Source organism: Lycium barbarum, chromosome 5, assembly GCF_019175385.1.
Source record: "Lycium barbarum isolate Lr01 chromosome 5, ASM1917538v2, whole genome shotgun sequence".
NCBI classification, from domain to species: Eukaryota; Viridiplantae; Streptophyta; class Magnoliopsida; order Solanales; family Solanaceae; genus Lycium; species Lycium barbarum.
Genome location: NC_083341.1, coordinates 11,701,674 through 11,714,902, shown reverse-complemented (window position 1 = coordinate 11,714,902; position 13,229 = coordinate 11,701,674). Strand labels below are relative to the sequence as shown.

The 13,229-nt window shown below is 33.5% G+C and overlaps 1 protein-coding gene across 1 annotated transcript; it reads left to right on the top strand.

Moving 5' to 3' along the window:
* Window positions 1-262: 262 nt before the first annotated feature.
* On the top strand, window positions 263-1,808 carry LOC132639201 (uncharacterized). Its single transcript, XM_060355671.1, has 3 exons — window positions 263-960; window positions 1,078-1,278; window positions 1,469-1,808. The coding sequence occupies exons 1-3, from the start codon at window positions 263-265 to the stop codon at window positions 1,806-1,808; spliced, it is 1,239 nt and encodes a 412-aa protein (XP_060211654.1).
* Window positions 1,809-13,229: the final 11,421 nt, after the last annotated feature.

The window sequence follows — 13,229 nt, the reverse complement described above, 5'->3', positions numbered from 1 at the left end:
AATAGTTAACAAGCACAAAAGTTCCATAATTCTCCATCCGAAAGCTAGTTCAAGAAGGACAGACAGAGCTGCTCGACTAACTGGAATGAAAAAAGAATCCTTCCCCTTCTAGTACCTTGGCTGTCCACTTTATTTGGGAAGAAAGAGAATTTCCACCTTCTCTGGTATGATAGATAAAATCTTGGCAAGAACTAGGGGTTGGAATAATAAATTTCTTTCAAATGGAGGTAAAAGTATCCTTTTAAAACATGTCCTTCAAGCCATGCCCTCCCATTTACTTGTTGTTATGCACCCTCCCTCTACTGTTTTTGAGATCATTGAAAAAGAATTCAATAGATTTTTATGGAGTGGTGTTGATGGTACAAAAAGACAACACTGGGCATCCTGGGATAATTTATCTTTTCCCTATACTGAGGGAGAAGCTAATTTCAGGAAGCTCATGGATATTTGTAAAGCTTATAGTGCAAAACAATGGTGGAGATTTAGGACTCAAGACTCTCTATGGAGTCAATTTCTCAAGGCTAAATATAGTCCTAGATCCCATCCTGTCACTGTTAAATGGAGGAGTGGTCAATCCCACAACTGGAAATCCATGGCTAACATCAAAGAAAAAGTGGAGATGGCCATTTTCTGGAATATTTGTAGCGGCAATGTCTCCTTTTGGTATGATCAATGGACTTCCCTAGGTCCTCTCTATAAACTACTACCAACAGGGACTGTCCCCAATAGGAGTGTCATTAGAGATGCCTTTAACGGTCAAAACTGGTACTGGAATGCTTGTGGGGATGTACCTGATAACATCAAAGATCACATTCTTCATATGAATCTCAAATTCTATGATGAAGAGGATAAACCATGCTGGATGAAAACAAACTCAGGCAGCTTTTCGACAGGAAGTGCATGGAATTTCTTGAGGTCACCTAGAAGGGAGGTTTCTTTTATGAGCAAATTGTGGAACAAGTCCATACCTTTCAAAATGTCCTTCTTTGTGTGGAGAATTCTTAAAAGGAAAGTCCCAACCGAGGATATTATTAACAGAGCTCATATTAATGATACTTCTAACTATGTCTGTTGCAGGATAGCGCAACCTGAAACTTTAAATCATATTTTTCTTGACGGACCACTTGCGGCTGCTGTATGGAACCACTTTGGTTACCAATTTGGCATTCCTAGCCATTTCAATTCCTTGCAGCTTTCCCTTGATACTTGGTGGAATTCAAGACCTTCTAATCCTGTTATTGTCTTTCTCTTCAAAATTTGCCCTATAATCATTACTTGGTTTTTGTGGAAAACAAGATGCAGTGGTAAATATGGCAGTAAAAAATCTTTCTTGCCTAAAATTTTCCATCAGATCTCCCAAAATATTTTAAACGTAGTAAGACTTCAGTTTCTTAATTTTAAATATGACCTATCTTGGATGGAACTAACTTGCCTTCTTGAGAAAAAAAATGGCTTTTAAAGTGTGCAGGACAGTCTTCTGGAAGAGACCAGCCATTAACTTTCTCAAAATTAATAGCGATGGAAGTCACAAGGTTGGATCCAGTGGTGGAGGAGGTGTGATCATAGACTCTCAAGGGAATATGATCATGGCATACTCCATCCCATTTGACGAGGTTTCTAGCAATGTGGCCGAAGCCAAAGCCCTTCTTTTTGGCATCCAATGGAGCATTCAAAATGGGATAAATTCATTGGAATTGGAAACTGATTCCATGATCCTTGCAGCATGGGTTAAAGATATATTCAAGATCCCTTGGCAAGTTGACGCAACCATCAAGGAAATTAAAAGAGCTTTGATTGGCACTTCTTAGTCGATTCAACACTGTTTTGAGAAGCTAACAAGGTGGCAGACACTCTTGCTTCATTGAGCCACTCATCCCAAACCAACAAGCTTTACAACAATTTTGATGATCTCCCCCTAAAGGTCAAAGGTCTGATCAATCTGGACAAAGCAGGTTTTCCAAACTTTCGGGTAAGGAACAAAAAAGCTAAAGAAATCAATCTCAGTGATGTGGTACATAATGTATAGTTGGTACCCACTTTTTTGTGAGTCCAAAGGAAAATATGAGAGCACTACTCTCATCAACTGTAAAGAGCCTTTGGGCGATAAGTTCTGCATGTTTAACAAGACATTGTCTTGGAAGAAACATTATAGCACAATGGGCATGTCCATTGGCTTAAGTAGACTCGGAGAGGTTAGGCAGCATGTACCTCGAGTTCATGTATTCTCGTTTTGGATTTTAATATACAAGACAGGGGTCGCCTAAACCCCCCCCCCCCCCCCCCCCCACCCACCATGAAGGTGGCTTTAAATTAAAAAAAAAAAAAAAAAAAAAACTTTGAAATCATTTTCAAATAAACCAACTATCTACGATAACAACAACGCAAATATTATTAGCATAAATAACATAAACAACTTAATGATCCATGATGCAAATGGAGGAAACGAAGGATTACAGCAACCAATGATCCCACAGTTGGACTTGGTTTGTATCTACATATGTAACTCCAATAATAATTATACAACATCAATTAAATGAGTATTGTTGATAACATTCCGCAACTTTTAGAACTAAATGAGACCATATCTTCAGTTGGAAAAACTGTTAGAAAAGTACTGCATAGACGACTACCAGAAAATCCCATTACTTTATTCTTATACGTTATATAATTCAATAGATGAATTAAGTTTAAACTATTGTAACCTACCAGCAAAATTGAAGTAAAAATAAGTTGAGATCACATACCTCATACTCCCTTTATAATAATACTATTATTTAATAAGATCCATATCCATACCAAATGCTCAAGCTTACTGCTAAACTGATCACGGCCCAAGAGGGTATAAACAAGCAGTGAAAGTTAAAAAGCACCTACCATTGTTCTTGACAAAGAGTGAGCATTTCGTGCTGATAACGTATTGAAAAATTAAGGTAAAAGAGTAATAATAGTAAAGGATGAAAATAATAGAAATAGAGAGAGACAAGAGAGGAGAGATTTCTTATTCATCCAAATGTGTTCAAGTGTAAGTACATCACCTATTATATCTCTATATATACTACTACATAGAGGATAGTCAAAAGGTCGTAATAAACAACATAATAACTATGAAGTTTATGGGGGAAGATCATGGAGGTGTGGGAATTAATATTTACATAATGAAGATAGGAGGTGGGAGATTTAATAGCTACATCATGGAGAAAGTAGTGGGAGTAACTTCTTAGGAGTTGTGGACATCCACCACAATATACATAATATTTCATAACAGTTGTCGAGTTCTTCTATTATCCTTTCAACTTCCAACATATTAATGTCCCTTGTGAGTCAGGGCCAAATTCCAATAATCATGAAACTTTTGTCATGGCATTGACACAATTTTGCAAGAGAAAATTGAACTATAATAATTTACGGGCCAAATCCTATAATCCTTGTCCCTTAGTGACCTATAGGTCACGAGTTCGAGCCGTGGAAACAATCATTAATGCTTTTATTAGGGTAAACGGTCTACATCCCACCTTTGAGGTGCGGCTCTTTCACGGACCCTACTAACGGAAGATGCTTTGTGCATTGAGTTGCTTTTTATTTTTTATTTTTTTATTTCAAGTAGAAAAATACAACTCAAGTTCTTGACAATAATTTCTTGATTTAGAACACGGTCTTCCTTAGCTAAAAGTACCAACCTAGGCAACAGGAGATTAAAAAAAAAAAAAAATCAATGCATCACATGACACGCTAGTCATTACAAAAAATTGTCAGACATTTTTCATTTTGCCATATCAAAATATCAAAGTCTTACTCCCTCCGTTTCAATTTATATGAACCCATTTGACTGGGCACGACATTTAAGAAAGAGGGAAGACTTTTGAAACTTGTGGTTCAAAATAAGCCTTGAAAATTTGTGTGACTGTAAATCATTTATAAAGTTAATTTGTTTCCAAATTAGGAAAGAAGTCATTCATTTTGGCACGGACTAAAAAGGAAATATGTTCAAACAAATTGAAACGGAGGGAGTATTAGTCAAGTGATAATTGGATATCATCATTGTTGGTCAAATAACCCGAGATATAATTGCTAGTCAACACGTGAAATGATCATAATACCTTTATTTAATATATATATATATATATACACAGAGGAACGTTCAGTCTCGTAGGTTAACAACGAATTGACTGGTACGGGGATTGAGGGAGCCAAAACAATGGTAAATAGGGATTTTAGTTTTATATTAATGACTCCATATTTTATCAAGAATAAAAAATAGAAAAAAAAGGGAAAAGAATATATACTAACCAAACTTGGCTTTGGAATATAGATTTTGACTCATTTATTTTGTGTAAGTTCTGTTTATCAAGAATATGAAGGTATAAATTTGTCCCCGTGTGATGTTTATACCAATAATATTAATCTACCATGATTAAGGTATAAATTAAGGTAAAAAAAAGTGTATTAAATTAATTATAATTTAGTGATAACAGTATATGCGAACACATATGTGACGCAATCATTTGGTTGGTGTTAACACTAGATATAGACAAGTAATTTTTACCGAATACGAAAGCATTGCTATTTAAAAGGGAATGCGATTCCTGAAAGAAAAAGGAAGAGAGAGAGAGAGCTGGATGAATCTAAACCGTTGAAACGATAATTCTTACATTTAACACGGATCTGACAAGCCACGACGATGTGGTAGAAGTAGAAATTTAAGAGAGATTTGGAAACCAAACTTCCAATATATTCTCAAGATTTAAACAACAATTCACTTGCAATGCTTGCAAAGCCAATAAATGGTCATGAAACTAAAATTAGAAGAATGACTATTCCTCACGATTCAGGCGTGACGTCCTGGAAGCGGACGTGTAAAGCATATCGCCTTTCGCATATCACTTATTCTGGTCATTCTTTTCATCCAAAGAAGGTAAGTTCAAAGCCTAACTGTTGCCGTTCGCATTCACTTATCCTGGTCTCCCCTTTCACTCTACAACACTAAATTTGTCAAAACTCATAAATCAACATCAAAATCTCTGGATTCAACTTATTTCTAAATATTTCATGATATGATTTCCTCAATTTATTTGTCCTCTCTATAAGTGTGTTTCTTTAGCGATTTGAAGATGTGCAAAATTTGAGGACCGGATTCACATCTACGCTAGGTGAATTTTGAAGTCTGAACATGATGTTTAAGGGTTAGAAAACGGATATACAAATTCACATATGCATATGGTAAATTTGAATGTGAAAAAAGCATTAAGTATCGATGGACAGAGATTCAACATGAACCAACAATCAATACCTTTTGCCAAACGCTATTGATGTAGTGCTTATGAGTAACAATATAGTTATTCTTGATACTCCATTGATTGAAGGTGAGATTCTGCCTTAAATTTTATCTTGCTATTTTGGTAAATTAAATTCTTTATGCTAGTTGTAAATTGTTAGAACTATTTGTTCTTTGCAAATTTGGTATTTTTGATTATATTGTTAGAACTTACCCGTTCCTTTTCTGTTTGCTTCTAATTAAGTTTTGATGCGTGTCTCAGTTTAGCACATAGCTAATGAGCTAATCACTTTTTCTTGTTGCTATAATAACATAATTAGCCACACAAATCTCTTATTTCGTTTTGATTTTTTTGGTCACCACAAAAAGTTTATGACTTTAACTACAAATTAATGTTCAAATACCGCCAAAAAATTTGATAGAAATGATGATTGCATCAATCTTGATCTATTCAATTCATTTTGCTTTCTTTCTCTTTTTTCTTAAATCAATGAATGATTTATTTCCCTATTCATATATCGTGTTAATATAAAAGGTGTAATATTACTTATAAAAAGAAACTTGTCGAAAATCATATCAAATAAGCATCCATATCTTTTTTATTTATTTATCAACGTTGAGTCTTTTTCTACAAATTTTCGGTATTAAAATTTCAAGTGTTTTAACTCTCTACTTTTTTAGGTATTCGATATTTAAAATTCAGTTGCTTAATCACTATAGAATCATGGTGGATAGGTTCACTAAGGGGAACAAAGTGGACCTACAAGAAGTTTTGCATCCCATGACTCGAACTCGAAACCTCTGATTAATAGTGAAAGGGATTTTGACACCTTTCCACACCCTTTGCTGGTAAGTATTGTTCCAATTTTTCTTCCAATAATTGTTTTATTAGCTTTTCTACGAAGTTACTCTTTCATTTGCAATTTATTTGAAAATAAATAAATTTGATATACTTCTTTCACAAATTATATAATTTTTTTTTAATTTTTTACATTTCTTTGTAAAAAATGGATTTACTTTTGATTGGAACGGGTGATTTACAAGAATGACCTTTGAAGATGGGTGGTCTTGAACTTTTGACTTGTTTGCCTCATAGAGTAAACTTTAAGTTTAACAAGTTTTATCTTTGATCTTAAAGTTTGCCAATGGGACAAGCAGAGATCAAAAATTCAAGACGATCAATTTTCAAGATCATTGGGTGTAATTTCATGAATTGGAACCCCTTAAGAGGTCCAGTGATCATGTTGGGCCAGCTTTATTTTCACCTTGGGAATGTGGACCTCACCAACCTAGGCCTGCAAACCTTTAGTCCTCGGCGTTGTCAAGTCATTTTTTGCGTCAATTATCCTTCAAAGGCACTAATCTTTAATTTTTGTCACTCAAGTCTGTGGTCCTTAAATTTTAGCCCTACTAATTATTTAACTTATCCTGGCCTATTTCGCAAAGCATAATTTATGTAACATTTTTATCTTTAAAAATTAAACTTTTACCTCGCTCGGCATAAATTCTGTAGGAATTAAGTTATGCGGCATAAGTATTGTAGTATTTTTCAGATTATATTAGAGTGTTGAAAGTTTTGCCTTGTCCGACATAATTTTTGTGGATGTTATGATAGATATGTTGAAGTTAAACGTAAATTATGCCGAGCGAAAACTAAAATTATGCCTTTTTCAGATTATGTTAAGTGTTGAAAGTTTTGCCCTGTCCGATATAATTTCTGTGGATGTTATGATATATATGCCCAAGTTAAAAGTAAACTATGCCTTGAAAAATCTAAATTATGCCGCGCTAACTATGCTGAAGTATAAAAATTAAAGACCACAAATTTGAGGGGAAAAAATTAAAGACCACCCCGAAATAGGGACATTTATGCAAATGACCCTTGTCAAGTTATTCCGGCCCAACCCAATCTTCAAATTACTTTTAAGGGTCAAAATCGTTATTCTTTTTGGATAATTGGACTTTTAATCCCTCAAATATTGATAAATAGTAATTTTAATCTCGTGATATTTCACAAATATTTTAAACCAAATTAATTAAAGAGTGTGTAGAAAATATGTTTTGCGTAGATTATTGTTATTGGAACTATATTACCCTCGACTAGAGAATAACAATAAGAATTTAACATAACACAAATAACTAAATGATAACAATTAATAAGTCTTTAAAATTGTGGAGATTCAAAAATCAAAGTGCAAATTTCAATTAATTGAAGATTAAATGTTGCTTAACTAAATATTACTAGGATCAAAATCAAAACTTATTAATTTTTAGGGACTAGAACTACAAGTTTCTTTTCTTTTGTTTCTTTTTCTATATCAAGAATTGCATATATCCTAATTCCTAACCAAGACATTAAGTCCTTGTTGCATGTACAAACACATACCGTAATACATATACATATGCGTTTACATATACATATTTGTGATGGATTTAACTTATCTACTAGTAGGGTAAAAAAATATTATTAATGTAATATAGTTTGTTGTAGCTAGTTGTCAGTTTTAATTATCTGGTTATTGATTTTACTTAATATGAAATGTTATAATTTGTTGATATCTCTAGGTGACTTGATAGTGTAAACAAAATATCTATAACATTACTTAAACTTTTGATGTTTGTATTTCCTCTTCTTCGACATTTTTTTGGCTTTGTTATCAAGGGCATAAAGGAGCAAATGGCCAATTTCGTTGTTGCATGCCTTTTAGAATTTTGGTACTTTCTTTTCACTACGTGGCTATTTTCATGCATAATATGCCATATTATTGACGTATTGTTAAAATTGTCATTTTATGACCTAATGCCTTATCCTCATTTAAGACTTAACCGATAAAAAATTGTAACTTCACACAAGTTTGTTTATATTCTTGTCGGTCGAGGGTCCACAGAAGAAGTTCACTTTGTTATCTCTTCTTTTTTTGGTTTTTTTCCTGATATAATTAATACAACAACTTGGAGTTGTGCAGGTAGGTGGCAGCTAGCTATATAAGTAGAATACAAGAAGCACTAATAGAGTTTATTAATTTTAGGATTTTTACTCAGATAGCAGTTCATAAAATTTATTTTTATGAGTGTTAAGTATTTTTTTTTCTACCATGGGCAACAGAAGTATTTTGAATTAGAAGACAAATATTGATCAAATGATGTGAAAAATGGGAGATAGTACTCAGTAGTCTTACGTACGTTAACCAACAATATTTTTATAGTCATGACTCTTATATACAACTAATGCAATATATTTTTCTAGGTCTTTAAAGTTAAAATTTAACCTATGTACGCTAATAAAATAAAAATATTTTACAGTTTCAAGTCATTATATTTAAAAAATAACTACATATATATAACTAGTTTCTGGAAAAAAAATCCACATAATCTGCTATAACAAGTTAATTGAACTAATAATGCATGTATACAAGCAAATCCTTACAATTATATATACACACTAATAAATAAAAGCATAATTCAATTAGGTGAGACCTTTGCTGGCAAAAAGGAAATAAATAAAAACAAAAACAGATTAGTGTAAATAGAAAAATGTGAGTAAGAAATTCAAACTTCAAACAGTTTCATTTAAGGTAATTTTCATTTCCATCTTAATCTGTTCTTGTCTTTTGTCTAACTATTGAAACTTGTCTCTGAAAGAAGCAAATCTAACAATCATATTGGGCTACTTCAAAAAGCTTTATGAATATTAACAATCATTCTTAGTTGTATCATATTTCTTAAATTTATTAATTTCACCTCTTCCAAAATCTAAAGCATGAATTAGAGAGAAGAGAAATTTCTACATTTATTTATAGTACACTCGCAATCCTCTCTTAATTAAGTTTGGATATTGTTTTCTAAGCACATGCAAGTAATTCCCTTTCAATAAATCTTTTTTTATTGGTGTAGACAATTTTCTCCGTTCATTCATTGTAATAATTAATATCTTGTCTGAACCTTTAAGTAAATGTATATCATCAAAGTGCCATTAAAGAATCACTAATCGTTTTAACATCAGACAGGTATGAAGAAGTACAATATTTCAGTCATTAACTCATGATCAAAAGAAAGTTAAATCTCAAGATCAGTGATTGTCTGATTTCAGATTACACAAATTTATTTTCTTTTTTGGAATAATCTATCATAAATATGTCCATTACTTCAAAATGAAGGGTCAACTCTATAAATATGAAGTCAGTAACTCTTACTCTCTCCGTCCTAATTTATGTGGGGATATTTGATTAAGAAAGAGTTTAAGAAGGAGAGAGAATACTACCTTTTGAAATCTATGCACTGGTAAAAAAAGGTGAATTTACAAAGGAATCTGTTGAAAATTGGCTTATCAAAAGCATTTATTACAAAATTTTCGCGTAAAATCCCTTAATGATGACGTGCAAATTTGCTTCGGGTCGTCTATTGGGAATTGGTGTTTTTAGTGATGGTCTAAAATAAGTCATGCATTTGTATTGTTATAATTCATCTAATTAATGAAAAAATTGAGGATTTTATAGTTAAATTGTTTCTAAATAAAGAAAAGTGACATTTTTGAGACATACAAAAAAGAAAAGTGTGTCACGTAAGTTCAAAAAACAAAAGTGTATCACGTAAATTCGGAGAGAAAATAAGAGTTAAACATAAATATATCCTTAGAGTTGGTTCTTCAAGCTATAAATAGCCCTCTTGTTCATCCACCAATTTCATAGCCACACTCCTACTCCACTAGACATTGCTTCCTTCCGTTTCAGACCAAAAAAATCCAACGAATCTATTCTAGAGATTTTTTTTTTTCTACTTTCAAGCAGTTTATTATCTGTTCGTGTAGAATCATACACTTACAGTTACATTCTTTTGTTGCATTTTTCTTCCTATATTCTCTTGAATTGTATCATCACTATAAACTAACAAATGCCTCACATGAATAATCACCATTTCAGCTACCATTCATCGTCTTCCCCATTTCATCAACAATTTGGGGGACAAGAAACAAATCACAACAATTTTCACGAATTCATCGATCAAGCCCAATATGAATCAGATGAATTTCGTATGTTCGTGTACAAATTAAGAAAATGCCCAATACTTCATTGTCACGATTGGACGTCTTGCCCCTTTACTCACCAAGGGGAAAAAACACGTCGGCGTGACCCAAGAAAATACAACTATTTGCCAATCCCTTGCCCCGCTTACAAATTCGCGTCTTGCATTAAAAGAGATAATTGCGAATTGTGCCACGGAGTGTTTGAGGAATGGCTACATCCCGCGAAGTACAGGACCCAACTGTGCCATGCTGGCACGTCGTGTGACAGACAAATCTGTTTCTTCGCGCATACATGGAAAGAGCTTCGTCCTGAGACGAAGTACAATTGGCGCGATGTTTATCTCTACCCTTTAGACATCCAACCATATCCGGACATTTTAATTGAGAATGGACCAAATGGCTATTGGATGGTTATTCCCTGTAAACCTGAGCCGACGCCGACGCCACATGATCAGTCCTATGGTACTACTATCTCTGGACATGGAAATTCGTCGACTCCTCAACAAATTCAGCACGAAAATACATCAACGTTTGAGCTGTTTGTATCTCCTCCTCCTTCTTCTCAATATCAACCAAGAATCGATCAGACGATTCAAAATGAGAGGGATTTTTCGCTTTATTCAGCTAGCCATGCAAAGTTGTTTGAGGAGCTGAAGAATCTTGCGATCGGGACTAGTTCTCATGATGAAAAGGGGAAAAGGCCTGTGGAGTTTGAGTCACAGGATCAAGAATTTCCAAACATCAATTGAGTTTCTGACTTCTTGGTGGATGAATTTGAGGGTACAAGTTTGTAAATATTATGTATATGATGTATGGTAGTAATTGAATATTGATTAATTAATTGGAGATAATTTTTAAGAGGATAGTTATGTTAACAACTTCTAACACTTTTTGTCATTTATCATTTCTGCCCTTTGTATGTATTTGGCGTTAATCTTGTTGTTTGAACTTTCAATTGTTGTTTATTTGTCATTTCTGTTTGTATGTATTCATTGGAAGTTCTGTTAAAATGTATGTTAGCGTTATTTCCATTTCAGTTTCGTGAGTCTCATATATGTTCTTCCTTTTTTCATCTATCCATAAATAGATCACTCAACAATTTTTCTTTTTTTATAATTCACTGATTCAACTAATTCAATTTCAAGCCGCGTAGAGCTCGTAAAGGGAGAATAGCTTCCTACCGGGAGTTTCTAATACAATTGTGTTATGAATTCAAGAAATTGATAAAAAAAAAATTATGATCTTAAAGAAAATTGCGGAAGCTTAAAATAAACCTTAAAAAGGAAAAAAAAGAACAAACAATAAAAATAGAATTAATTCAAGAATGAATCAAGAAATTCAAAAAGTAATCAAGAATTCTAACATTCTGTTTGGATGGTTGTTTACTATGGTTCATTAATGTACAGTATGGTGTGGTATAGTATGGTGTTGTATTGTATTGTACTGTATTAATGAATACAATATTTGGATAGCTATCATTTATTGTGGTTTAATGACATTTTTATTGTTTAGTTTGATGCATGATACTGTACAATAACATGTAAGTTTACTAAAATACTCTTAACTAATATAACTATTAAAAATATCAATAATAACTAGGACAACCCAATTAAAAGATGAAATAAATAAGTGCGCTCATCTCTTTTTTTTTTCTTTGTCTCTTTCATTTTAAAAAAAGCAAATAATAAAGTTGCCTGAGAATATCTATATTGTCAAGATTTTTTTACATCATCTTGATTACTTCAACTGAGAAGTATTCCTTTCTAGTGTTCTTTTTCAACCTACATGAGGGCTACAAATAGTTATTTTAATTTAAGTAGGTTTGGGGTGGTGGGGGGGGGGGGGGGGGGGAGTGGTGTGGGGGTGATTGTAGGGTTTAGGGGTGGAGTGGTGGTGGTGGGTGGTGGTGAGGGTAGTGGGTGGTAGGGTGGGGGTGGTGGGTGGCAGATGGTGGGGCTTGGTGGGGATGGGGTAGGGGGTAGGGGGTAGGTGGGTTTGGATGTGATGGAGGGGCGTGAGTGGGGTATACAGTGGCGAAAGGAACTTTGCTCAAATTTTCAACTTTTCCCTCCATTTCTCGTTCACACCAATGTGGTACAAAGTTTTCTTCCAAAAGGAACTTTGCTCAAATTTTCAACTTTTTCCTCCATTTCTCATTCACACCAACTTATCTTTAAACAGCTTAAGCTTAAAATTCCAACATTTTTTACAGACCAAGCATTAATTAAGAACACGATAAATAAAAGCAGCTTATAGCGTATGCTAATATTAATTTCAACAAGTAGCTGGAAACATCGAAAATTCGATGGGGGGTCATAGCTTCTCTATTAGAAAATTATAATAACGCATACTTGGCTTTTATTTCAATTGTGGCTAGGTAGCTACTCCCAATGAAATGATGTTCACCACAAAGGAAGGGGAAATGAGTTTGAGTGCTTAAGCTTTAAATATTATAAGTCCTGGTATTTCAAATTTTATTTAAAACTTGAAGTCAGATGGATACGTCTGTTCATGAAATAAGTGACTATTCTGAACAGTTTCTTTCTTGATATATAAAGTAGGCTTTTCTTCATGGAGTGACCAAGAAAAGTTTGCGGGTATAAAGATGAATTTATTGCATCCTGAGAGGAATCGCTTATATTTTCCTAATCTGTATAGGAGTAATATTTCTTTAAGGAAAGTAAACTTTTCACACCTCAAAAATTTTCTTATTCGATTGTATTTTCCTATTTTTCTAACAGACACGCACAAGGCTTCCCTATCTGCGACATGCTTGCTGAGAGGGGTCAGATTTTGCTAATGGTAGCTAGTTACGTTTTAGCCCTACTTAGGAGGGGGGTATTTTGGGGCATCTGTTATTTTGTTTGGCCTTTAATTTGGTTAATGGTTGTTATCGGTACTTATAAAGAATAAAGAATTAGGGGGAGGAAAATA